General features: G+C 49.8%; 1 protein-coding gene across 1 annotated transcript in view; it reads right to left on the bottom strand.

Annotated features, from left to right (window-relative positions):
- LOC308062990 (uncharacterized protein) overlaps nt 1–27,310 on the bottom strand; it is a gene marked incomplete at its 5' end in the record, with an annotated part of 59,490 nt that overhangs the window by 29,885 nt on the left and 2,295 nt on the right. The window contains one exon of the mRNA XM_080385348.1: nt 1–27,310. This exon is cut by the window's left edge and continues 29,885 nt beyond it. Coding sequence (XP_080241474.1) covers nt 26,975–27,310 — 336 coding nt within the window. The 3' untranslated portion in view covers nt 1–26,974.

Raw genomic sequence — 27,310 nt, 5'->3', positions numbered from 1 at the left:
GCTCTGCCCAGGAGCTCCTCGCTGCACACTGCAGCCAGCCTGCTTGCTTTGATGGAGTCAGCTAGCTTGGGAGACTTCATCTGACCTCGCCAGAGCCACTGGGACCCAAACCTAGTGTCCCTCTGGACCCCAGCTACACCAGCAGATAGAGATGAGGGCGGGGGGCAGCATGAATATGTCCCACCTCTGCAGTGCCCAGTTGCAGGGGACAGATGTGCAGCTCACCCAGCACCTGCAGTGCCTCCAACAAGCCCCTGCCTTCTCATGTATGAGTTTTTAATGGTCCAGGTTACTCTCCAAATGGGACACAATGGGCATCCTTCATCTGCGAGCCTGGCAAGGCTGTTTATCCAAAACCTCTGGCATCTCTGTTTACTAAAGAAAAAAAAAAACAAACCCAAAACTTTTTTTGCTGCAAACTTACATGACAAGCCAAATCCTGGGATTTATTGCTGCCTCCTGAGGGATTAGAGTAGCAGGAAGGAGCTGAGCCTGTGTTTTCTTTCTGATGGGTGATTGCAGTGGATACTGTCTCTTTTTAGCCTTCCCTGATGAGAACCTTGGCTTTGCTTCATGCATCTAAGCTGTGTGATAAATTGTTGGGGTGATCCCACAGACCTTTACAGCAGCTTAAGTTACTGTGTGGTTTTGCTGCTTCCCAAAGTGCCTGGCGACGTGGGAAGCAGCCCTTCCGTGACTGCACATGGCCCCATTCCCTTGTCATTTTGGCCAGGGCTCTTTGCTCTTTCTGTGCTTCCCAGTGCCTGTCACGCTTGTTCCTGCAATGGAGGTGCTTGCTGCGCAGCACCTGTACACCATGGCATAATCGGGGTGTCCTTGGATGGCTCCATCCAGGTCCTTCTGGCCCCACCTGTGGGCTACATGTGCCTTTCTCAAAGGGACGGACTCTGTGCCTGCCCCTGCGTGGCTTTCAGGCGCTGGCTACCCTGCTGCATCCAGAGGGACCGCAGACTTATGTCTCTTGTCTTTTTTCGATGCTGCACTGCCCAGCACAGGGACTGTCCCCTTTGGTGTCTGCAAAACACCAGGCAGACATATGGCTCCATAACGGAGCTAGGCATTATTATCATATCAATATCCCATTATCATAATGAAACCCAAGGCAGGAAGCAGACGGCTGCACATGGAACAAAGCCTGCCAGATGCAGCCAGTTCCTTTATTACCGGTTCTGACAGGATCACAGAGTGCACAGAGAGCACAGGCAAAGCATTTCTGCTCTTCCAGAGTTGCCCCTGCCCCTTCATGTCGACACATGCTTGTGAACCTGCACACATATGTGTAAATCCAATTATTTGCTAGCAGATCCCCCCACCCGTATGAAGACAATAAAGGGCAACGTATGACTCGATGACTGTGCTGGATAATCACTGCAGCAGATCTGACAGTGATTCATACATTGTATTTCTAAAAAAGTCTCTATTCCCTTGGCCCGTTGTTCACAAACAATGTGTTTTCCCTGGAGAATCCCCTTGTTTCTTCTTGCCCTGATCCTGCCAGCCAGTGGCACCTCTCCTGCCTCTTCTGGGGACCGTTCTCCTTCTCGCATCCAAGTGTAGCCCTCCACTCTCTGGCTGAATCAGCCCGTGTCTCGGCTCCTTCCCTGACACCATTACAGAGTCAGGAGGCAGAGGGACTGCAGCAAACATACCACGTCTTAGCTCGGATAAAACATGTGATAGAAAAGCTCACAAAACCTTCCCAGCAAAGCGTGAGATGTCCTTGGCTTTGAGAGCTGTGCAGTCAGCGAGATAAAGAGCAGCAGGCCATAAAGAGGGAGCCTTTTCCAGAGGCAAGGACCAGCCAGCTGGACTCTGCATGGGAATGGGTGCAGTCTGGGTTTCACTGGGCAGGCAGGATGAGCAGCAGCCTCAGTACTGTGATTATTCCAGAGTTTCACTGGCAGGGGGCTGGGTGCCGTGGAAATGCCTGCCAGGCAGCAGGAATCGTCTCAGACAGGTTATTAAGAGGCAGCCAAGGAGCCCCAATCTCAGCGTTTGGGAGATGGACCCGTGGATGTGGCCGACGCACAAAACCTCAGCTGAGCAGCTGCTGAATTTGGGTGCTACAGCAGCCCTCAGTCCTTGTGCGTGTGCCAGAGGAGGGGGACCAGGAGACCCTGAGACAAAGGGACATGGTGGCCATGGACATGTAGCCACACTCAGGCTGGTCCATGAAGGCCAAGGAGATCCCGAGCTAAAATGTAGATTTCTGCGGCTGCCCCAAACAAAGCTGGAAGTGCTGAGAGACTGAGATACCTCTGGAAGGACAATCCTCTCCCCCAATTTTTTTTTGCCCAGCATGACCCTGTGAGCTTGTCCTTAAGGAGGGCAACCAGACAGATTGCACCTAGATGGTCCCAAACACCCTCCTTCTCTTTCCCTTGAGAAATAGGGGAGAAACACCTCGGAAGCACAAGGCACGTAACAGGGAAGGACTTGGTGTGTGACAAACACATCAGCTGAAAGGACTCAGCAGGGGACTGAAATATCTCTCAGAGAGCGTAAATGTGGTAGGGCTGCTATGGGAGGAGGTGGAAAACAGTTATCGGTGGGTAATAGTCAAGAATGGCTGGAGAAGAGTGATTCTTTGGTCCAAGGCTGGGGAGGACACAACCAGTGTGGACCAGTCCAAGGGCTGTGGTTCCTGGCAAAGCCCCAGCGCAGCATGCACCTGGGGGTGCTGGGTTATCTCACCATTGGGAATCTAGGGTAGGAATTTAGGTAGGGCTGAGCGTCCCTAGGAGCCCAAATAATGTGATGCAGTTTTGGCTCAGTCCAGGCTGGTGGGAGAGCTGGAAGAAGCAGGGTGCCAAGGCAAAGCGGTGTTTGGACTTCAGAGGTATGGTAGGAAAAGGTACTTCAAAACAACCCATCTTAAGTGGCTCAAGGCTTTGTGACGGTGCTTGGTCACTGGGCACCAGGCATGTAGTAATGAGCCTCAGTTGTTAGAAATCAAAGATTGGGCTTTTCTATTTGAAGATAAAGCAGAAGGGCTGGTACCCCCCAAATACTCAGTAAACAAATGCAGCCTGGAGAGGAAAGGAGCCAAGCTCAGATCTTGTAATGTAAACCAGAGGGAACCAGGCTGATTTTGTAAAAGTTCCATCAATGCATTTTAGCAAATCAGTGCATCCCATTTGGCCTGACTTTCCTCAAGTAGGTCACTGGTTAATCTGATGCAGGCAATGAGCCACTTTCTTTCTTTTTACTCTTTGATTTTGCTTTTCTAACAGGTATGGTTTTGCAACCAGCATGATAAAAGAGTATTTATTGCAGGCACCTGAAAGCATTCTGCTCCAATAGGTGTCTGTATTTCGTTTCAAACACATCAGGATGTCCCTAATTCCCTGGCCATGGGAAGTTGGGCATTGTGAACTTTGGAATAAATTTTATTAGTTCTCTAGTAGGGCCGTAGTGAAGCTGAGTTTTAAAAGCTGAGGTAAAATGTCAGCTTATCCAATCAGAATAATCTCTCTTAGCAATGAATGGTGAAAACACCTGTATGATGTGAGCAAATGAAGATAATGCAATTAAAAGTTATGCAAGCAGGAAAACTCTCAGAAGTCTCCAAAAGAGCAAGGAAAACATCATTAATAGACTCTGGGAATAAGGGCTGTGGAAGGCAGAGACTTGGGAAATATTTACTGCAATATATTAAAAGAAACAGGAAAGCAACCTACAAAAAAGATATATTTTTTTTATACTTTTCAGGATGCATTAGAGAATTTTCTTTTGGGAGCACAAGGCAACAAGGAAGTACTTCAGGTTTTTGCAATCTGTGTTTATTACTGTAGGTTCTGAGATAAGCACGCTCTCTGAATGTTTGTGATCGATAAATCAGCTGGGAAATGATTAATGTTATTTGCTTTCAAAATTAATACCCCTTCCAATTAATAGACAGTCTTTTGAAGCAATTACTTCAGGCTGCTTCAGGTGCAGGAAAGAGGTTGCTGCATTTGCTTCACATTTGCAAGTTCCTCCAGCAAGCATCAATGCTGTAAACTTGTATTTGCAATGAAAGTTTAGACCGTGGAACACTCTGAGGATGACTTCACTAATTATCTCACATCTGAAATAAAATGTGGGAGCAAGATTGTGTGTGCAAATTGCATGCACAAGGGGAGATGCTGCCTGGGACAGGGATACAGCCTGTGAATAGTTGCTGCAGCAGGATGGTCAGGCAGCTCTCACAGCAGGGAGAAACCACCAACCTCCTTCCTGATCCCTACAACGAACTCAGCCCTGGGGCCAATTCTAGCACGTAGAGAGTGAGGGTACCATCCTCCATCCCTTTGACTCAAACAAAATAACCATAGTCCATGATGTGGAAGTCATGGAGCACCTTGGACTTGCTTCAGTACTGTTCGTGCTCCAACTTGTTCAGTAAAAATAGATGTAAAGCTGAAGGACCCTGCCTGGGAGTGCATGTATCTGAAGGAGACTTATAAACCTCTGTTAGCAGCTGAAACAGAACACAGAAACCCAGGATGAAGATGAAATAGGCCCGTCTATCCATCTCCCCTCCAAAGGGTATCAGCTTGAAGGATGCTCACCTAACAGACTATGAACAAATCTCTGATTAGGAGGATTTCTTTGACCACCTCTCTGCTCCTCAGTTTATAAGAAGGTTTATCCAAACACCAGTTAGTGTTTAAACTGTGCTGGACTTCAGGCTCAGACCTTTTTTGAACTTACAATTCTCTTGCATTCACCGTCTTCCATCTCCTGTTGTATCAGGAGCAAACCCCAAAATTACCTGCAATTAAGAGCCACACAAGAGCTGAAGCTGTATAAACAAATTCAAAACAAATGGAGGATGCTTAGGCACTGTTTCACTGCTCATTTTTGCTTCACAAAACAGCTACAAGGGAAAAAAAAGGAAAGTTTGAAGGCAGCTTTTCTTGACAATTGCTTACTCTGAAGCTCCTGAAGAGTTTCACATTTTTCGGGCAAGTCAAGCAGAAGAGTCTAAGTGCGCCCAGCTGTAGTACAGAAAATTGGGGAGTGCTGCAGTCCATGTAGAAAATAAAACCCATGAGCAATGTGCTTTTAAGCAGAGGGCACACAAAGAAGACAAAAATCATAGGATTACTTGTGATTGATCCAGAGAGAAGAGGCAATCTGGCAATTTTGGGGGCTTATTGAGCCTCTGATGAAAGACGAGGCTGCGACTGAGGTCTGAGGAGGAGGAAACACAGGGAGAAAGGGAGTCAGAAATGATGTATGGGAAGGCCCAGCTGTAACTCTCGACAAAACAGTCACAATTTGCTGAGCAAAAAGATCTCCATAATTGGAGAATTTGGTCACTGGGAGGAAAAAAGGGGAGTCCAAATGCCGCCAGATGGGACTCATGCTGTGGAAGGAAACCTTCCCAATTTTCTGAATACGACTACTTGGAAAAGTGCTGGATGTCACGACCATCTGGTACGCGCCAAGGATGGCTCCTTATCTGAGCTTGTCACCCACAGGGACGGGGGTCTGACTGACTCCGTCAGAGCTGTAGGTGTTTGCAAGGCTGATGCTTACACCATGGCAAGGATGTCTGCCCGGAGGGGCCCATGTGGATGTGGATCAAGTGGGCATGGGAGATGGTACAGCAGGGTAATGGGGGGCAGGAGGCGAGCAGGGCAGCCTGCCTACCCTCACTGGGTGCTTTGCACAGAGCAGCATGTGTGCCACTTTCCTGAACGTCCCTGCAGAGCACATTTATGCCTGCAGCACAAAACCAGTTGGGTGTCCTGAACTTTTAGACAAGTGTAGGCTGCATCCCCGACGACAGATTTTCACTTGTGAACTCCCAGGTAATGGGTGATGAAGACAAATTGCCGTGTTATGTAATTTAAGGTGAATTTTGCCTGTACAGCACAGCTAAAATAAATGTGTTCATTTCCACAAAATGGCTGATCTGTCACGTTAACCTGAGTCCTCATCGTCTCTTCAATCATGTCTAATTGTGGGAATTGGAGATCTGATTGTTTTTGAAAATGAATTTATCATATCCTTAATTTTTGTCCCGTATGAAGAGCCAGCTTTAATGTTTGTTTGTCTAGATCCCAGCCAGTGCTCTCCCTTGGATGAATCCGGCACGGGCTGGTTGAGGAGCTGCTCTGGCTGCAGCCATGCACCCACGCTGTTTGCCAGCGGGTGTCTGAGCCAAGGCTCCCCTCGCCGTTTGCCTAAAAGCAAAGAGACCTGGTTTCTGGTTCTTTTCATTTATTTTATCTGCAAAGTGGTGGTATGGCTCAGGTCTTCTTCCACGCAGCCCGCCATGAACAAGTTACCTGTGTGCAATTGCATTGATCGGTGTCAATTCTAGAATTTAATTCTTTATCAGATGAAACCTTGTGTTGGATTTCCTATTATTTTCTGCAACTGATTTTGGATTACAGACCTGCTTTCCTTCATGGGGCTCAGCAAAGTAAAACGTCAGTGTTCTTGCCATCTCCTTCAGATCCCTGTTGTCTCTGATGTAGTCAAAATTAATAAAGGCCAGATATCTCCTTGTTAGCTCACGAGACGCTGGTGGGTACCTTGTCTGCTGTGATTAGTTTAGGAGTGCTTCTCAGTGAGAGACTGTGTTTAACCCTCCGCAGCAGCGAGGGGAAACACTCCACTGCTCTTGTGGTACGCCAGCACATCCTTAGGCTCCTTCCCACACAGCACATAAATATTTCTGCTCCTGTCTTCGCTGCCTCATTATTAGCAATTTTATCATCTCTGTCTAATAACAGTACTGCTGACTTGTATTCTTTGATGAAGCCTCTGTCTCCTTTCCCAGCAGGGAGTCACTGGCTGTGGTTATCTGCATCCCAAAGAGCTGCAGAGCTGCTCCTGCTGGTGGTGTTTCCCACCCTGCAACCACTCCTGCTCTGGAGCCCACTCCCAGGGTGTTTTGATGGAGCAGGTGCCCATAGGTGGCCTAAACCCCCCCAGCCCTGCTCACCTGCTCCTCCTGCACCACTGTGGACGCCCATCCTGTCTCGTTTTGCTGCTCGGTCCCATCCCAGCCTGTATGAGGGTGGTGACGGTGGCTGGAGAGAGCAGACTGCTGAAATAATGCCCTGTCCAAGGGACAGATCTGAAGCTCTGCACAGAGAAAGGGGCTGGAGGAGCAGCTGCTGAATGAATTCAGAGTTTGCAGGAGCTGAGCTGAACCAAGCTGCTTTTCTCCCTGGTAGATGCCCGCAGCTAAGGAAAGGCTGCGTGTCCCTGGGGATGCGTGATCCTGAGTCATGCTGCACTCCCATCCTCCCTGGCGAGCCTCTTTGGGCTTTTGGATGCATTCACACTGGGTTTGAGTGGCCACAGGCTGGGAAGAGACAGGGATACAACCTACACATTTCCCTGCAGAGTGGACGAGCTATGGGTGAGAGCTCTGTGCAGTGCAGGGCTTCTCCCGGCAGCAGGGCAGAGGTCTCCTCTACTCAGGACTTTGACCATGTTGGGAAGGTGGTAATGAAAACCACTGCAAAATGGTATGTTGATTTCTTGCACAGCACAAACAAACAGTATTTTTTGTTAAAAGGAAACTTCCTTAATGACAAATCTTTAAAATTTGATTTATGGAGTAAACCAAGCCTGATCTGTCACTTGCAAAAAGTATCCTGCAGCACTGGTGTGGCTGGAATGAGGCATGGGGGATGCAGGCTGGGAAGCAGGCGTGGGACAGAGGGGATCTCATTGTGGACTGGGGACAGCATGCACACAGACCATGCCAGCCCCAGCACCAAGCCACCCATCCCAGTGCTCCAAGCTGTGTATGAGCAGAGGGACGCTTGGTGTGAGGAGCGATGGGGATGGCTTTTTTGCCTCCTCTACCCTTCAGGAGGAGCACCTGGTGCTGTGCACTGGGGTGTGAGGAAAAACAGGTCCTGCCACGGTGAAAAATCAGGGTTTTCCTGGCTTTGCAATCCAGCTCCTTCCTTCCCATCCTGTCTGTAGGGAGGCTGAGCTCTCTATCTGCTCTGCTGCCTGCTTCCAGGAGCCACTCCATCACTTTTATACCCATTTCCGAGGCGAAGCGTTGTATCATAAAGTTCATACAATTATTCTCTCCTTCAGGCTAACCCTCACTCCAGATCCTGCTGTGCAGGTTTGCCTTTGCTGGGAGCCGAGCCAAGGCTCTTCCTGCCCTCCCTGCCCTGCAATGGGCTCGGGGACAGCAGGACCATGGAGCTTTCCTCTGGGAAACCTCAGGCCTCCTGCAGCAGCGCGAGGGCTGGCAGGACGGCCGTGTGCGGGGCAAGGGAACAGTTAAATGGCTTTTTATTTAGTGCATATCTTCCCTGTAACAGGACCATTATTTCATAGCAACTTATTCCTTCCATTGAAACCTTCGAATAATTTCCCTTTATAATCAAACTTTTCTATCCCTAAATCAGTTTTATAACCACCTTGTTATACCTTGAAACTCAAAATGAAAAATATCTGTTATAAATAATTGGGCTGTGCTGTGAATACTAAGCGTACCAGTGAGTTTCAGAGGATGGGTTAACAGGGACGTCCTCTGCCACCTGCCTGGGGAAGTGGCTGGCTTGGTTAGCTCCTCATCTTCAGCCTGGGGTGCAGGAAAAGAGAGGGGAGGTGGGGGTCAGTGATTGCCAAGCTCTGGACCTGCTCCTGAGTTAGCAGGAGACACTGTGCCACTGCTGCAGGCTGTGTTTTTTAAAACGCAGCGATCCTGGCACCTGGGAGCTGTGGGGTGCACATCAGCCTGCGAGCTTGGCTGTACCCTGAGACAGCACCGCTAAACTGGGGTTAGCCCCCAGAGCATCACTGGATGCCTTACTGGTGTCCTTCCACCTCATCTCTGCCTGCAGGGCAGTTCCTGAGCGGGGCTGTGGCATTGCTGTGTCGCTGCCCACCCGCAGCTCCTCCATGCCCTGCCCTGGGCCAGGGTCCATGGCACCAGGTGCTGTGAAACCCCCCCAGACCTGCCCGAGGATCTTTGATCTCAGCCATGCTTTCAGCAGCCTCAAACTGCAGTAAGCTGAAACGACATAGAAAAGACATTTTTCTCCCCGTGTCTCCTTCTGGACGTTTCAATGTTCCCGTCTGTCTCTCCCAGGAGCAGCGTATGCTTCCAGCAGAGCTCCAGCCACCTTCCCTGCTTTTAGGTGTGTGTCAAGAAGAAGGAATTTGTTGCTGACGTGCGGCTGGTGTGATGGTTTTATTTAATAGACTCATAGGGCGTAAAGCCGGAGAGATGCATTAGATCACGGCACTTGATTTCCTGTAAATCACAGGCCATTACATCTCACCGTGCTCATCATGCAGTGCGTTTAGTGACTTGGATTTGACTGAAGCACATCTTTCAGAAAGATCTCTTCAGGCCACTTTCAGTGGTGGTTAAATGCTTTCCTTCTCAAGGAGCGTCTAATTTATAATTCGAATGTTGCTGGCTTCAGCTTCCAGCTCTTGTTCTGCCTTTCGCAGCAGAGTCACAGAGTCTTTATTGCACGATATTTTCTCCCACTGAAGGTATTTAGATGCAATGACGAAGTCACCTCTCAGTCTTCTTTTTTAAAAGCTAACCAGCTTGAAGCCTTTAAATCTCTGCATGGAAGGTGTTCTTCCTGGCCCTTAAATCAACTTCGTGGTTTTTTTCTGCACCTCTCCGGTCTTCAAACTCTTTTTTTTTTTTCCTTCTTTTTTTAAATTTATTTATTTATTTTAAGTAAAGACCTATACAAATACCATAATTTAGGAGAACATGGTGTTAAACTGAAGAGAGTAATAGACCAATCTCAGGCTCTGGTGAATAGCCCATGCACCTGCCACCCAAACAAATAATTACAGAGCTGTAAATGAGGTGCAGGCAGCTCGTTTATCCTTGAGATCCTTTAGCAGGTCCTGGTTGCCAGGAGACTGGTTAAGCTGGAAGAGACCCAGGGAGCCCATCAGAGCAATATCCATGCTCCACAGGTGGAGTCGTCCTCTCTCTCCCAGGCTCTGGCTGTTGGGGTATGGAGAAGATGCTGTCATGGGAGCCTGCTGTGATGTCTCTGCTGGCAACTCCCCGTAAGGAACCAGCATGTCCTTGTAAGACCTGGACTCACAGAGTCCCAGTGCTTGGTATTTGCTTCTATATTCTTTTACAAAACCTGCTTTTTTTTATTTTCACTTGCCAGGTGCCTCCTCTTAGCCTGGGCTACACTATCACAACTGAACTGGAAATAATCTCAGGAAATAAGTCATCTTTCAACAGTGAAATAGAGAAATTTAATCCTCTGAAAAGGTCTCCAACTGGCTGCTCAACATGCCTGAAACTCTTGCCCTGGCTCAGCCTTCTTCATGCCTCCACATCATCCCCTATAGGAACTGACATTGTAGACACAAACCCAACTGCTCCTACTCACACTCCCAACAAAATAATGTTAAATACTCCTATCTGTCCCCATGGAAATCCAATGTCACCTTGTCTTACTCATTGCAGGCAAGTGGAAGACCTGGAAGTATGGCTGCTCCAGCCGCTTGATGATGCTCCACTTAACAAGCACAGAGGTGAGACTGACCAGCCTGTACTTCCCTGGGTCTTCCTTATTTCCCTTTTTAAAAATGGGGGTTACATTTCCCTTTTCCCACTCAATGGGTACTTCAAAGGACTGCCATGACTTCTCAAATATGATGGACAGTGGCTTAGCTGCTTTGTCCATCAGTTCCCTCAGGACCTGTGGATGCATCTCAGGGAGTCCCATGGACTTGGGCACCTTCACGTTCCTTAGATGGCTTTGAACTTCATTTTCTCCTACAGTGGGTGGTTCTGCGCTCTCCCAGTCCCTGCCTTTGCCTTCTGCAACTTGGGTGGTGTGGTTGGAGCACTTGCCCATGAAGACAAATACAAAAAAGTAGTTGAGTATCTCAGCCTTCTCCATCTCCTCAGTATCCAGGTCTCGCATTTCCTTCCAGAGGAGGCCCACGTTTTCCCTGGTCTTCCTTTTATCACTGACGTACCTATAGAAGCTTTTCTTGCTGCCCTTGATGTTCCTGGCTAGATTTAATTCTATCAGGGCTTTAGCTTTCCTAATCTGATCCTTGGCAATATCTTTGTATTCCTCCCAGGCTACCTGTCCTTGCTTCCATCCTCTGTAGGCTTCCTTTTTGTGTTTGAGTTTGTCCAGGAGCTCCTTGTTCATTCATCTGTGCAGCCTCCTGGGGTTTTAGCCCGACCTCCTCTTTGTCGGGACACATTGCTCCTGAGCTTGGAGGAGGTGATCCTTGAATATCAACCAGCTTTAATGGACCCCTCTTTCCTCTAGGGCTTTATTCAATGGTACTCCACCAAACAGATCCCTGAAGGGGCCAAAGTCTCCTGTCCTGAAGCGCAGGGTAGTGAGCTTGCTGTGTGCCCTGCTCACTGCCCTAGTGATGTTGAACTCCAAAATTTCATGGTCACTGCAGCCAAGGCTGCTCTTGAGCTTCACATCCCCTGTAGAGGAAAGAAGGCAGTGGGTTGATTAGCATTGATAACATGCAGCTGTGGCCTTGCCTCAAAGGCAGTGGGTTGATTGACATTGATGATGTGCAGCTGTAGCTTGTTCCTGCTAAGTGGTTAAATAGCCCTGAGGAGGGTGGGAGAGAGGATGGAGGGGGAGTGTGGTCTGGCCTCTGGAGGAAGGAGAAACAGCATGGACAGTAGAATCTGACAGGTGGTAAAAGCCTTGTTGCAGCCTGCTAGCTTGCTTGTGCTGCAACAGTTGGTGTCCCGTGTGAGGCTGAGTTGGACTCTGACTACAACAATTCCCCCCCAGCCCTTCTTTGCTGGTGAGAACAAGGCCCAGTGTAGCATCTTTCCTTGCTCCTCTGTCACTTGGAGAGGAAGGTTATCATCAATGCACTCCAGAAACTTCCTGGATTGCTTATGCCCTGCTGTGTTGTTCCTCCAACAGGTATCGGGGTGTTGAAGTCCCCCATGAGGACCAAGGCTTATGAATGTGAAGCTGTTCCTACCTGCCTACTGAGGTCCTCATCCGCTTGGTCTTCCTGGTCAGGTAGCCTGTAGCAAACCCCCACTACCATGTCATCTGTCCCTGCCCTCCCTTTGACCCTGACCCATACTGGGTGAGAACCCCTCCTCGCCTGTCCTTCCTAAAGAGGCTGTATCCTTCTATTCCAACGCTCCAGTCACAGGAGCCACCCCACCACATCTGGGCGATGCCCCTAAGATCACCATAGCCTTCCAGGCATGCGTACCTCTCTAACACTTACTTCCCCCTCTACATGCATTTGCATAGGGGCATTTAAATTGGGTGCCTGGTGAAGCTGATTTACTAGCTGGAGCAGTTAACAATAGCCTTTAAAAACTGGCTGCAATTTAGCCAAGGGAAACCTGAACGTCCAAAGACTAAATGTTCCTCAGCATCTCTGCTAATACAAAACCAGCAAGTTGGTCCATTATCCATCACGGCTGAAGGCAGGTACGATAATCACAGTTAGTAAGCATGACTATTTAATTATTAAGGGAAGGAGAGAATACGAGACAGAACACGAATGGCAAACAGTGGCTGCAGCCGTTGCCTCTGCTGAGATAATTGAGATGTGTGAGACAAGAGCACGTGTGCCCAGAGGGTCCCTCTCCTCCTGCCAGCTGAGGACAAAGCACAGCCTTTCTCTGAGTTGCTGGTGAGTTCTCCCTTTCATTTTTTAGACAATTAAAGGAGCTTACAATGGGCACAATAGCTGAATTCAAGGGCTGGAGAATCCTCTTTGCATATCTCACCTAATCTAAATACTATCTGCATATGCAAAGTTGAATAATCTCAGCTAAATCCAATGCAACCAAAGAAAGCATTTAAATCAGTTACTTAAAAGAAGTCACTCAAAGGAGTAGTCTTGAACGCCACCCAATGTCTGGATACTGAGAGTCCTAAATCTGAATTAAATCCCACTATTTCTCTCTGTTTACCAAGATTAGCTCATGTCTTTTCTCAAGGAACACATGGTCTAAGTAAGTTGGTATTTAACAGGAGAAGCTGTTAATACCTTCAATTACAACAGCATTTCATTATCCCATTAAATTCATTATGAGAATACATTAACTCTGATTCCTTGCCAGAACATTGACAACTTCCTATTGCTCCCGGTGCTGAAGAAATAATGTGGTGCGTCGTATTAAAACCTGGTGTGTCATGACTCCTCTTTGTTCACTGCTCTCTGCTTTAGCTATTCGGTCACTGCTTACCTGAAAAGATGTAACTGCATAAGCTAAAAGGAAAACGTGGTTTCTGTCACCCTTGCACTGGCTGGATGCTTTGCCCTGCACAGCTCATGGATATGGAGCACCGTGTGTGTGTGCAATGTCATCCTGATCGCTTCTGGTACTGTGGTGGGAGAGTCCCAGAGCATCTTCACTGTTCACTCCTCCTCTGATTTAGTTCACTTCCTGAAGTATCCCTGGAGTTCATCAGGAATTTAAAAGGGTTGACATTTTGCTTTGCTTGGGGAAAAATCTGTTCTATGATTCTTCAGTGTAGCTACTCTTCTTGAGAAAATTAATTCTTGGAGAGTTTTGAAATAGAATGATCTTTGCTTGTTAAAGGCATCGTTGTTTTTTCTGTTTAAATCTTTGGAGGTGACTCTTGTCCTGCTGTGTTTATACTGAGACAGTAGCACTCTGCCCCATCAGAGCATCTGTGACCGGTAGAGGAAGGTCCCCCGATGGCTGAGGGGCTTTTGGCCACCAAAATGAGACAGGCCAGGCACCACACTTCTGTGTGCCAGGCGAGGCATGCGCAGCACCGTGTAGATCAGGGCTGGGCCCACTTCTGCTGCGTTCCCTATTCCAGCAGTGCTTGCTTTGAGATCCTATTGTAACAGCAAATGGCCTTGCTACACTTGTACGCATCCATCTCCTGTGCTGAGAACAAAAGCAATGGGAGTTATTATATGAGGCTTACATACGGAAACAGGTAATTTGTAAATAAACACCTCTGAAGGAGCTTATCAAGGGAAAAACACCCAGAAAGGTTTTGACCTTTAAGCAGGAACATGAATTTACACGTAAGAAAGGTCTTCTGCAATATCTTCTCCAGTTCTAAATGTTCTACTTAACATTTGAGGAATAAAGATGTTAGAATGCTTATGAAATTGATTCATTTTACTAAGACTAGTTTCTAAGCTGTAAAGAATATTCTTGAAAGGAAGGTTTTGGTTTTTTGTTGGTTTTTTTTTCCTCCAAGCTTGGGTAAAAGTTATTTCATTTTCTGATGTAGTTTACAGCTTCTGCTAAGGATCCCTGGGGTCATTCTTTCTGATCCCAAATAAAGCACTTCTCTCTTCCTAAAGATGGGCTCTTCTAAACCTTAACTGTCTGGGAATTTTTTTTCCTCTTGGTATAGTTGCTACTCCTGTGTCTGAGAGGCCTCTTGCTTTTAAGAGGGCAATCATGCAATTGTTTCCTTCTGACCTGAAATTTCTTGTGGTATCATTAGTCCCATACAGTACATTTAAAATGTGCAGTTAAAGCCCCCGGTAAAAGATTCTGCATGAGGCACAACTCCTAATGACAGTGCTACATAGTTTGCTTTCAAACCACGGCACAAAGACAGTAGGATATACAGCTTCTGTGAGGTGGGGGGAAGGAAAGCAGGACTGCAAACGCTGTGTGGATGCACGAGGGAAATGGGATGCTGCAGAGCCTGGAGGTGCGCTGGCTGTGCTGTGCCGGACCCGCTTGCACAGCCCCCACCCCTTGAAGAGACTTGTTCCTGCCCTAGCAATGGCAAAGTTACACTGCGTGACTCAGTGTTAAGTTTGTATTTCCCTTCAGATGTCCCCTGTAAGGTTTATTTGAGTCCTGACCCCTCCATCGTTCCAGCAGGCAGAGGGTCCAGCCTGTCTGAGCCTTTGCATAGCTCCTGCCCTGCCCACCGGTGCCGATGCTGGAGTCACAGCCACTGTGGCTCCCACTCCTGGTGCCCTCATGAGGCCACAGGGTCAGGCAGCCCTTGGGGACCTGCTGCGTCACGGAGCCCCTTGTGCCGCAGAAGCAGAGGGGTGGTGGGTCCTTGGTGTGTTCCCCAAGACCTGCCAGGCTGGAGAGCTGAGCCAAGGACAGCTGTGAAGTGCCAGGCACACACGGATCACTTTGTGTGCTGGCAGTGGTGGGTGTGGAGCACCCCACTCCTACAGCTGGGGTCCCCCAAGGCTGTGCTTTCTTATGCCCTTGTCTCGCACCCCCATCCCCTCCAGCAGCCCCCCTTCCCTTCGGATGCAGTTGCACAGGGGATGTGCTGCTCACCCCTGCTGTGGGACAGCGGGTTTGGGTTCTCAGCCCTTCGCTGCATAGCCAGCACAGTGTGAGGACCCCCTCGCTCCCTCCCACTGTTCCCAGCAGACCATTCCCACCACCAGCAGCCAACACATCTGCAGGCTTCATTTACAGCAGTGAAGCTACTGGCTGAGCTGAAATCAGCTGTTAGACCTCTCTGCTTTTCAGCCTCGGATATCCCTGAGCTCCGTCCAGCCCTGGCCATTTATTCATTCCTGGTTTTTATTCCCTGCATCACCCAGCTGGTCCCTTCCCCCGTGCGCTGTCAGCTCCCTTACACCTGGGCACCCTGGTGTTGGTGTGGGTGCAAGCATGGCATGCAGGAGCGAGCCGGGCAAGGCGTGTGCTGCCGACGGGTTAGCAGAGGTGTACAGCTCCCGAGGGCTGATGCTCTTGACTTACAACAGCATTAAGAAAAGCCAACATCATAATGAACCCAATGTTTTGAAGTATATTTTCCAGAGACACAGGCACGTTTTCCCTATTCAGCTGGTGTTTCCCTGCTGCCTTCTCACCTTAGGGTTGCTTGTTAGAAGGGTGTTGCTGGGGCATTTGTCATAACTTCACAGCTCGTTGCTGCAGCGCCTGTCACTGGTAATTGCTCCTTCAAGGCGTGACAACACTTAAATCTGTTTCTCCACCAAGTGCCTCACTTCCCTGCCATTGCCTGTGCCATTGCTGGGTAGCCAGGTGCCTTGCTGGAATGATTTGGGATGGGGGCTCTGAGATGCTGGGTGGGACACCCTTTGGTGCAGGTGGGTAACTTTGGGCTGACCCAAAAGCTGGGTTCAGCGAGCAGCCTGTGCAGAGACAGAGAGCTATTCCCCAGTCCTGGGATAAGCAGCCAGGTAAACAGGAGACATATTCCCTCTTCTACCAAAAGCCCCAGCTTAACAGATGTGCCAGGCCAGTTTGCCTGGAAATGAGAGCTGTAAGATTTTGCTTGTGGTGGGTGTAGCAGTACCTGCTCAGTCAGCAGAGAGCTGGTGTGTTGTGGGGTGTCCTAACCCCACCAGCTCTCAGTGGGAAGCCCTGCAGTATCACCCCCATCACTGAGGGACTCAGGCAGGACTGGACCCTACATCCTGAATTCCCACTTTCCACTCAGGCACTTGAGAGAAGCCCAGAGGCCACTGCAGCACCTGGGAGCCGGATGAAGGGGTATCCCAATTGACTTGCTGGTGTCCAGCCATCCCAGGAGGGATGAGGTCCGACTGTGGAGTGGAGCAGCTGTGATTCTCTGCTAGGGGGACCACAGAGCCTGATGAGGAGTGATCAAGTGTTGGGGGACATACAGCTGGGATGGGGCTGCAGGGGCTAGAAGGCTGATTGGGGGATAGGAGAAAGTGGGATGGCTGATGGAAGGTCTACATGAAGGGACCAGCAGGATGGACTGAGCTGTAGGAGGTAAGAAGACAGGAGGGAGGTGACTACTACTGGCACCAAAGGCTGTAGCGGCTGGGAAGCTGGGAAAGGAGGTGGAGGGGGCAGTAGGGCTGTGCAGAAAGGATGGAGGCACCAGGGGTGAGAGCAGTGTATGAACCTGTCTCCCCCCTGTGATCACTGCTCTTCACAAACCCTGCGCCCTCCCCACCCATCCCCAGGGACCATCTGCAGAGCTTCTACCCAGGGTGCACAGTTACACCCAGACCCTCTGCACCTCGGATGGGGAAAGGTCCATCACAGGTACTGCCATGGCTCTTGTTTCTAAGGGCCCTCCAAGCAGCAATACTTGTTAACACCTCATTAACGCCTGCTCATAAAGGCACTGGCTGCACTGAGCTCAAAACAGGCATTCGAAGGGGACCAGGAGGTGAGGGCACGTATATTCTGTGGTGTGTAAAGTATCTGGAATTAGGCAAAACGTGCGATTTATGCTGCACGATCTATAGCATAAATAAAAGCCTCTGACATATTCTAATTGGGGTGCTGGGAGCATCACGGCAGTTCTGAGACAGTTCTGCAGTTTTGTGTAAATGCCTCATCAAAGTGGTAATGTATTCTAATTATTAGCAGAGCACTGGCTGCCTCATGCACCCGTAATATTTTGTGGCATGTGACATTACAATGCAAAAGGATGAATAACAATTTTTCATTTAAATTACTAGCTGTACGATCAGAGTTTTTTTTTAGTATTATGAGGTTTGGGGTAAATACTCCATAAATATGTAAATAACTTGTGATGTTGTTGCATTGGGTAATTGCAGGAGGACACGGCTTGTGATACAGATGAGCCAGGAGCGGATGTATGCTGAGAACCTGTTTCTTTTAGGCGTGTAGCTGTGGCTGGCTGGTTCTTGCATTTGCTCCCTGGTGTCCAGGGTCCCACCCTTGGAGGACACCTGAGACACCTTCTCCTGCACTGCACCTTTTGCTCCCATTTTTCCCACCCGAGCTGGTGCGTGCCTGTGCTCTTGCCGTGCCAACTTGATGGCAGAGCCGTGCTGCTTGGAGCAGGACCTCGTGAAGGCTGTGGGATGGGGACACCCCCAGCGACTCTGTGCCGGTGGTGCGAGACTCTGCACAGCCCCCTGCACCTGCATGCACTCACCCTGCGCCCTGGGAGAGGAGGCGAAGGCTTGGCGGCTTTTAATTACTGCAAATGAGCAGACCAGGGGCTGGTTGTGCAAGTCTCTGTGATTGTGTGGCTGATTGCTTCGTAATTGTTTGTTCCTGCCAGGCAGAGCGAGGCCCCGCTGTGTGCGACTGTGCTTGTCGCACGGTGCTGCAGCACCCATGCGTGCTGGGCACCCCGGGAATCCATCAGGGCGGTGATGCTGGGTGCTGAGCTGGAGGTCTGGAGGGTTGCTGGGTCCAGTCCTGTTGGGTCACGGGCTCCAGTCCTCCTGTTTTTGTGGGATGAAATCTTCTGAAGAAACTCTTCTTGCTCCTTCCTTAAAGCAGCCTGGGGTCTTCCTTAAAGCAGGCTGGTCCTGGCTCAGAGGAGACCCACTGAGCCTGAAGGAAAGCTGTGAGTAGAAACGCAAATATTTTTTGCATCAGCTAAAAAGATAATTGCCCCCCCCCCCCCAATTATTAATTTGGTTTTGCTTTTTGCTTTATTTGCTTCCTTCAATTATTTATGACTCTTTACCCAGTTCAAAATAAGGCAGAACTGGTGAATGAGGAAGCAGCCGAGCAGTTTCTAAAGCTCCTATTCCCACCGTTTTTTTTTCCAGCTGGGTTTGACCCTGAAACCCTCCCTCACCACGTTGTGCCTGGCTCTGCCAGGGCCAGCCTGGCCCTTCATACAGGACTAGGTGTTGGGCCAGCGAGCCTGGATGTTGGCTCTGCTCTGTGTGCCTCCTGCTGATGCTTCCATGGGGATAATGCAGCACCTGCAGCTGCTGAGGTGCAGGAGGAGCTACAGGGACAGGGCTGGACACACTGATGCCCAGCTGGGTCCCTTCTGTGGTCACCTGGGTGAGGATTCTCTTTTCTGCAAACAGCTCGTGGGTCCACCACTTCATCTCTGTGGTCCATCACGAGCTCTCCCTGGCCCAAGCAGGTGGTCTCTGGGGCACACATGCAGGGTGCCCGGGGGAAGGATGTTCCAGGCTTGTCCAGGTCCTGCCTGGGGAATGTAAGCATTGCCAGAACAGGTCTGGTGGAGGGCAGGGAAGCCTGGCCAGTGGCTCATGGGATATCCTTCTCCACCACCCGGAGAGGGAAGCTGCCCTTGTGCAATCCTGTGGGAGGAGGTGAAATGTGCTCTTCTGAGTCAATTTTTACAGTGGAAATATTGGAGGAACTTGGGAATTAAGATGTGAAGGCGAGCAGAGTATGTCAGCACCAGGGAGAGGTAAAAACAGTAGCACTTTTATTAGGAAAATGATATTTGTGGAAGCAAATCACGTGAATGCAATTTCCCAGAAATTTTGGGGTGAGCATGGAAGTGGTGAGGGAAGAGTTCCCAGAGTGGTGATGGGCTGGAGTGGTGAGGGAGTCATGATGAGAGCCACAGCAGCAGTCTGCTCAGCATCACCAGCATTGCGCCATGTACATTGAGCTCCTCTGGGGCTGAGCCATCCCTGGTGCTTGCTTCCAGCTCTGCCATGCCTGGTTGAGGGCATCACCCTGGGGCAGGAGCTGTACAGGGTTTGCCTGGAACCCACATTCAACCTCTTGTGCTCTACAACATTTGCCACAACCTTTCCCTCCCAATCACCAAGACATCGAGGGGGATGGGACTCCACAGCTCCTGGAGCAGTGGTCAGGGAGATCCTGCACCCATGAACAGGGCCCATTGCTCACAGCATTGTACCTCTGTATGCATGCACATGGGCACAGCAGCTAGAGGACTTAATGGTACTGCCTGCTCTGCCGAAGTTCCCAGAAGATGTTGTCATGGGGTCATCTCGTCCTCTTGCAGTTTGCTGTTGTGGCTTCTTGCTGCCTCCAGGACCTTTGGGGGGGTACCCAGGGTCTGGTTGTCCACACTGTGCTCTCTGAGCAAGGGTGTCGGGGTGCTCCCAGGTCCCATTGCACCCCCTTTGCTCAGGGCATGGTGCCCTCACCACTCTTCTGCTACATCCCCTCCCATAGAAAGAAGGTCACTTTTGGACAGCCAGTTCCACCTCTCTTGCATGAGTTATTCCCATGATTTTATTTGGGCTCAGCACTGGTAAGAGGTGTCCAAGGCATGCTGGTGGGGCCTGATGAGCTCTTTGAAGGGGAAGGGGCCACAGAAAAGGAGCAGAATGGCTCTGTGCGCGTGTCTGTATGGCAGGCTGTCCTCACGCTCTCACTGTGGATGGGAATAAGGGCAGTGGTATGAATTGTGCTAGGGAATTGCAATGCCATCAGCGTTTGTGGCTGCCTGCAGAGCTGCTGGCAGAGGGGACAGTAGGGTGGTTCATCTCTGAGCTGACCAGCCTGATGCAATCAGCACATCATCATCACCTGCTGTAGAAGTGGATGTCACTGTGCACGCTGGCGCAGAGCCACTGAGCAAGTGTAGAGTGGGGAGTCCTGGGGGATGGTGGAAAGGGACCCTCACCTCTGCCAGTCCCCACTGCCCGGGATGGACGTGCAAAGCAAGGCATGGCAAGCTGCCCGTGCCCTGGGACCAGCAGGCAGGTGCCCTTGCGGGGAAGGAGGGGAGCTGGGGCTATGCCGGGGGATGCTCTGCCTGCGGCAGGGCTAGCGGGGCTGCAGGTACCACTGCCAGCAGAAAGGTGCTGCACAGGGAGCAAAGCCAGCTCGCACCGTGTGTGCGCACCGCTCCTGGCAAATTAAGAGAGAAGGACTGTGCGCTGATTAATTATTTAGATTAGAAAAATCCAAAGGGGTTTAAAATATGCCTGGAAAATGGTGACTTGATGAGCGTACCTGGGGGGAGGCAGTGCTGTCACCAGGGTCCCCTCCAGTCTGGGTGGCCCCATGGCCGTGGTCTGCTCAATTACAGCCTCCTCGGGGGGGTGGGGAGGCTGAGGGGGGAGCAAACCCACAGCCATAGCCCCTTCCTTTTCTTGCTGGGAGAAGAAAAGCAGAATTGCTTTTCCTTTTTCTCTCCCTGAGCTCTGTAAGCAGATCTGAGTGTGACTGGAAATGCAATGGAGCTGGGAGAGGGAATCCCACCATCGCACGGCTCGGCCTCAAGAGAGGGAATATTTGATGAAGCTGAGTCCTGTGAAGACAGAGCAGAGGGTGTTACCATCACAGATACTTCAGCACAGATGCCACAGAAGAAAGAAGTCAGACTTTGTAAAGAGCCTTTGTATTATTTCCTGCCTCTCCAGTTTCACTGAAGTGAAAATGAAGTGATTTTTTAAGAGTGAAGGGGAAAAAAAAAAAAAAAAGAAAGGAAGGAGGACAACTTCTTCTTTCTGCTGAAAGTGTGGTGCTCTGCTTTAATTCTTCCCTGAGCTCATCTGCCAAAGGCAGGCTCCTTTTGGGCTCTCCAGGCTTCAAAGCAGAATGTATTTTCTTTAGCAGGCCCTAGTGAGCCACTTCTTTCACCAGATGTATCTTCTGGGCTGGCGGAGGGGAGGTCTGTTCAGTCTGGGTGGAATTAGCACGAGGTGACTGCAGATGAAAGACACGCCAAATACCATCGATCACGTAGTCTCTGCAGGGCCAGGGAAGACCAGCTGGCTGTTCTTCAGCCTGACCCACCACATTTTACCAGGTGGCACCCTCCTTCCCTTGATTATTGTCATTATTATTACTAGCTTTCTCCAGACATGACTGGATCCAAAATCTCTGCAGTGCCAAGAGCTCAGCTCCTCTCTGTATTGAGAGCTTTCCACCTTTGAGCCAATGCTCTAATTCCCCTTGCAAGCATTACAGATGAATGAAACACCCTGTTCCCTCCTTTATTTCACTTCTTGCAGAGCAGGACAACGCCAGCTTCATGCAAGGCAGGGAAGAGCAGCAGGAGGAGGAGCAAGCCAGCTGCATGTCACATCATGGAGAGCTTGATGTGCCTCCACAGCCCTGCCTCCTGCTCCCAAGGAACTGCTGGAAGGAATGGCTCACGATCCGCCCTGTTACCCTTGGGTAACCTGCCAGTCACCTCTTTAACCACTTGCACCTGCACATCGCCAGCTGCAAAAGAGAAAAAAATAAAAATAAATTTTTTTTTTTACATGTATTTGCTAGCAGGAACCACAGGAGGGACCTGATGTGGTTCCTTGATGTCGTGGGTAAGGAAGACCACTGAAAAGCCTGCTGGTGTGTCCTGGGGTGTTTGTGCCGGGGGAGACCTCACATGCTGGGTGCAACCTGCTTGTCCCCTTCATGTTTAGGTAGTGATGCTTCCCGTGGCAGCAGCTGGCACCTTCTTTCTCCTCTTGCAGGCTTGCCTGGCCATCCTGGGATAAGAATTTTCTCCTTAACTTCTAGCAGCTGGGACATGGCCACCACTCTGCTATGGCAAGAAATGAGGTGCCACGGCCTCAATGGTAACACTCTCACCTGCAAGTAACACAGGATGCTCCAGGTTTGCTAGAAGTCATAGGGCTGTGAGATTGAAGGGTGTTGGTAAAGGGTGCGGGGTATTTGAGAAAAAAGCTCTCAAGTCCCATAAATCTCATGTCTTTCTACATAACTGTCCCCTCACATGAGGTGAAACTGATGTGCGCGGGGAGCAGAAATGTGTGGCTGGACTTGTCCACCCCTATACGGGCAGCATGAAGCGCACAGAAGGGAGCAGCGAGAACAGTCTGCACCAGCCCACAGGATGTAAATTGCACATCAAAATCATGTTAAAACGTTTCAGACAGCAAACCCCTCGCCAGAATGCAGGAAGACCAGTGAACCAGCTGAGAAGGCTGCACTGGGTGAGCTGGTCGTGCCCGCTTTCCTCCCCAGCTTGCTATTTTGAATGCCTGTAGCTTTTGAGGTCTTCAGAGAAGTCAGGGTGTGGATGCCAGAGCTCCCATTGCTACCCAGACACATCTGAATCTTAGACACTTCCCCGTGAATCTTCTATATCGTGAAAATAATAGGCATGTAAATTGAATTGTCCTGAAGGCATTTGGCAGAATGCTAATAGGGAACCGGCTGGCAGGGAACCGTCCTTCTTGCCAGCTTATGGGCGACAGAGATGAACTGTTTTCAAACACTTTCCAGGCAGGCAGAGGGGACAAGGTCACCGGGACCTTTGGGAGCTTGGAGGGATGTGGTTCCTCCTCCCCACTACCGCAGTGCTTCTCGGTGGAGCTGTGCTCCCGCTGCTATGTGCCAACCACTCAGCCAAGACCAACAGTAATTAGGGAGGGATGGACGTGACCCCATAACTGATGCTGCGGGAGTAATTTTGTGGTGGCTTCTACTTCCAGTTCCTGCCTACCTCTCTCTGTATCCTTATATCTCTAGATGTCCCGTTGGGCTGAAATTTCTTGCCCTCAGTTTTACCCTAACAGAAAATATTGAAAAGTTCTGGAAAAAAAAAAAATGTGTCCAGCAGGTTTTTGGCTTTGTAACAGTGAACAAATGGGCAGTTTCTGTTTTTCGCAGAAGATTGCAGCCTTCTGCTGTGACAAAAGCTTCTCTGTTTTGGGACTCTCAGTCCACCATGCACTTAGCCTTCAAAGCAAAACCAAAAGCCAAGTTTGAAGGAAGTCACGTCATAAATAACAGAATTATGAACCTTTAAGCATGGGGCACTGAGCATGCTCTGCAGCACACTTTTCCCTGTTCACGCTTCTTTTTCATCCTCATTGCAGTTCTTTTCATGGGTTAGCAGCTTAACAATGGGGCCACAAGGATAAAGGAGCTGCTAGACAGCTCTGCTTAACCAGATATGATAGCAGCCCTTCCAGAGGCTGTTTCTTCAGCAGAATGGTTGAAAGGTTTGCCTGGCAAATCCCTAACACCAAGATCCCATCACACTGATGGATGAAGAGTAACTCGGGGTTTTGGTCGGGGCTGCTCACGTTGTTCTTGTTATAGCTGGACCCAGCCGAATCCCAGGTGATGCTCAGAAGCAGCAGAATTGTGTGGCTGTAGACCAATATGTGCCCATGTTCCCGCAGTATGCACGGCAGAGGGTCCTGGGAACTGTAAAGTGAAGCACTTAGGTTTAGGAAAATCCAGAATTGAGGTTGTGCAGGAAACATAGGATACATAAAATAACTTCAGATACGCTGCCGTCAAAAAATCAGGTGTCCAAACTACTCCAGGTTTAGCAGGCTGTCCATAGTCTCTGAGGTCCCTCCAGGACCACTGGTATGTTGGTTTAGCGTTGATCCTCACTCTGTCTTTACGTGCAGCTGAAATCTCCCCTTTACCAATGGTTTTCAACCTGTCCTCAGCTGAAGTCTGGAGCAATGAACCTCTGTGGGGCCGGACTGTGTCACGCTGTCACCCCTGTGGGACCCCACAGTCCTCCCCAGGGCAGGGCTGGGGCTCCTTCTGCAGGAGGAGCTCCCGTGAATAGAGAATAGCCAAAAGAGTGACTGCTAACCCTAAATGCTGTGCTCAAGAGCAGGGTGCAGAGCCTGCCTGCATCTCCTCCCTTAGGCTTGAGCAGGAGCTTACTCGAAGCAGCGGAGAGCCTTCCCCTCCTTGCCCTGGTGGTCAGCACAGGGTGAGCCAAAGAGCTGCCTTTGAAGGAAGCTGCTGTCTGGGAGGGGGATGTACCCCTCCAGCATGCTCTGAGTGTGGGATGCTGAAGTAACGTTTTAGTAACCAGCTGCTAGGCAGAGGGGTGGTCTGTGCAGCATGTGGCTGCACTGCGGAGATTAAATTTTGTATGGCGCAAATTTGAGATGCCTGCAATGATGCGGCGAAGGCACACCTGCTCCTTGGCCAGGCCAGGCACTCCCTGTGTGAGCAAGCCATCCTCTCCCCAGGTCCCCGGTGATGAGAGCCATACCTCTACCCTCTTTTCCCCACGTCCCACCCCTGACCAGTCTTGAAACAGGTCCCAGGGTGGGATACAAGCCATACAGATGTGCTGCAACCAGTGGCTATGCTGTCAAGCTGGAGGAGACTGTCAAAAAATCCTTGTTATCAGGCTCCCTTTCCCCATAGCCACAGCCTGGTGCTCCCCATTCCTCACCACGTGCCTCAATACATGGAGAGTGAAGAGCCTGGAAAAGCCAGCCCAGAGCATCCCCTACCCAGTTCTGCGTGGATGAGAAAAGGGTTTTAGCAGAGCTAGGTGAAGACTTAGCTCCACGGCTCATCTGAATACCTGGAATCTGCACTCCAGTCACTGCCCAGTGGACCTGGTGTTACACCCACAGGCTTTGCTGTTTGTCATTTGGTTCCCGGGACCATTTATTTTACTGCAATTTCACAGCATATGGGCGAACTCACCTGTAGAATTAGCACCTCCAGCACCAAGTGCAGAAAACTAGGTACATTAATATGGAAGTTGACATTGAGTGATAAGCTGTGAGGTGAAAATTGAATTAGAAAAGAACCCTGCTTTCCTTGTGGTTGTGCAAAAAACGGAGGAGCAGCAGCAATCACGAGCAGTCATGTCAGCAGGGCAACCCTTCCATGAGGAACCCACGGGAACATCCCATCCCCAGAGCTCACTGCCAGCCCTGATGTTTGGTATCAATGAGACCTGAGCACCTCTGTGGCGTCAAGCACAGGCTGAAGCGCTGTGTTGAGTGGGGACATGTGGCAGGGGAGCTCAGATCCCACAGCGTTCCGTCACAGACACCATGGTGCTTTTTGTGGACATGCCCAGGCTCACGTTTCTTGTGCTTCATGTTGCATGCCAGGGCTGAGAAAACAGATCCCATGACCAGGATGCTCTCTGCCAACCTTCAGAAACCCCGAGGAAGTGTGGCAAGTGTTATCTGCAAAGACAGATAAGGGTTTAGAATTAAACTGCAACATACAATTCTGCTGAGAGCTGTCACATCAGTGGTATTTTATCATGGCATCTTTCTGTCAAATACATTGCTATTGTTTAATATCAATCACGTAAATGTATACAAGTTTTATATATATTTATGCAAAAATTCAATTTCTGCTTTCCTTTGCTTGGGTATTAGAAATTGCATTACACACATTTTTCAATAGCAGCCTTGCTTTTCTTGTGGGAGGACTATCAATAGTTTGATATATTTTTATGTGGATCACTTTCTCAGTAAAAATATTTCTAGAGCTTTATTCACATATCCTATCCACTTCAGTATGGTGCAGTCATAAAGTATCGTGGAGAGGATAAACTTGACATGATCCTGCACTGGCAAGCACATGGATGAAAAACTACTCCTGTAGTGCAAACTTCCTTAGGCAAGGAAGAGGAGAGCAACAGTGGAGCAGGAGAAAGCATAAAAAATGGAAAATGAGGACTTTGAAGGAGCAAACCAGAGTGGAGCAGGAATAAAGATAAACAGCTGCTCTAAGCCTTGCTCTGTTACAGGAGGACCTTGTCTTATTCCTCCCCACACCTCCTGTAAGGACCAGCTCACCCAGCAGCTGTGTGGAAGGCTAGAGGAAGGTGGATCTGACTTGGATGCTGGGTTTCCATTCACACCCTGCCTGTTTCACCCCAGATCTATCCGGGGAGGAACGTGGCAGCAAAACACTTGTGGGGATTTGCGTGGGACAGCTGCCCAGCAGGACACCTGCCACTTCCACGTCAAGCAGGTCTGCAGGGCCAGGTTTGGACCACCTCCTCCAGAAGGAATTGATCTGTTGCGTTTTCCTCACCTGTTGTAATTTTCTTGTTGCTTATATCTACATGACTGGTGTTTCCACATCCTTGCCACTGCCAGCTGTACACCGTGTAGGTGCGTACCTGCAATGTCCACCCTGACTGCAGGAGAGCTGCTGATCTTAGCAGCCTCCACGCACAGATGGAGGCAGCCTGCTCACCCAGGGAGTGACAACCTCACTGCCAGAGCAGAGCACTGCCAAGGTCAGGTTAGCTGACGGAGCGACCCCGCGCATGCAGTGCACTTCAACATCCAGCTGCACTGTGAGGCAGGAGCTGCTGCTGCTGAAGGAAGGTAACGGATGTTAATTACGCCAATCCCTGAGCTAAGGTTTGGCTTACATCTTCTGCCATGATGAGACCAAAGTCCATCACTGGCTTGATACCTCTGTGGCAGCAAACAGCCAGGGACTGGTGCAGACCTTTCAAATGTGCTGCCTAATTCAAGGGTCTGGAGGCAGCAAGGAGCGTCCAAGATATGGTGGACTGTCCTCTAGCTGTAGGCAGTGATCAGAGCCATGGCAGTGCCCTGCAGTGTCTGGCTGGTCATTATGTCCTTACCTGTAGCAGAAGTCTCCTTTGCCAGTGAGCTTCCCTTGTGCAGGTAGAAGTTCTCCCTCTTCTTCTTCTTCTTCTTCTTCTTCTTCTTCTTCTTCTTCTCCTTCTTCTGCTTCTCCTTCTCCTTCTCCTTCTCCTTCTTCTCCTTCTTCTCCTTCTTCTCCTTCATCTTCTTCCTCTTCTTCTTCTTCCTCTTCCTCTTCTTCTTCTCCTTCTTCTTCTTCTTCCTCTTCCTCTTCCTCTTCCTCTTCCTCTTCTTCTTCTTCTTCACTACCATTATTTTTACAATTTGTTGGTTGGACTTTGGTGCCCTGGAATACTGCTGGGTGCTTGTT

This window comes from Falco punctatus (assembly GCF_963210335.1).
Source record: "Falco punctatus genome assembly, chromosome: 1".
Lineage (NCBI taxonomy): Eukaryota > Metazoa > Chordata > Aves > Falconiformes > Falconidae > Falco > Falco punctatus.
The sequence above is the reverse complement of the archived record's forward strand: the minus strand, read 5'-3'. Positions and strand labels throughout refer to the sequence as shown.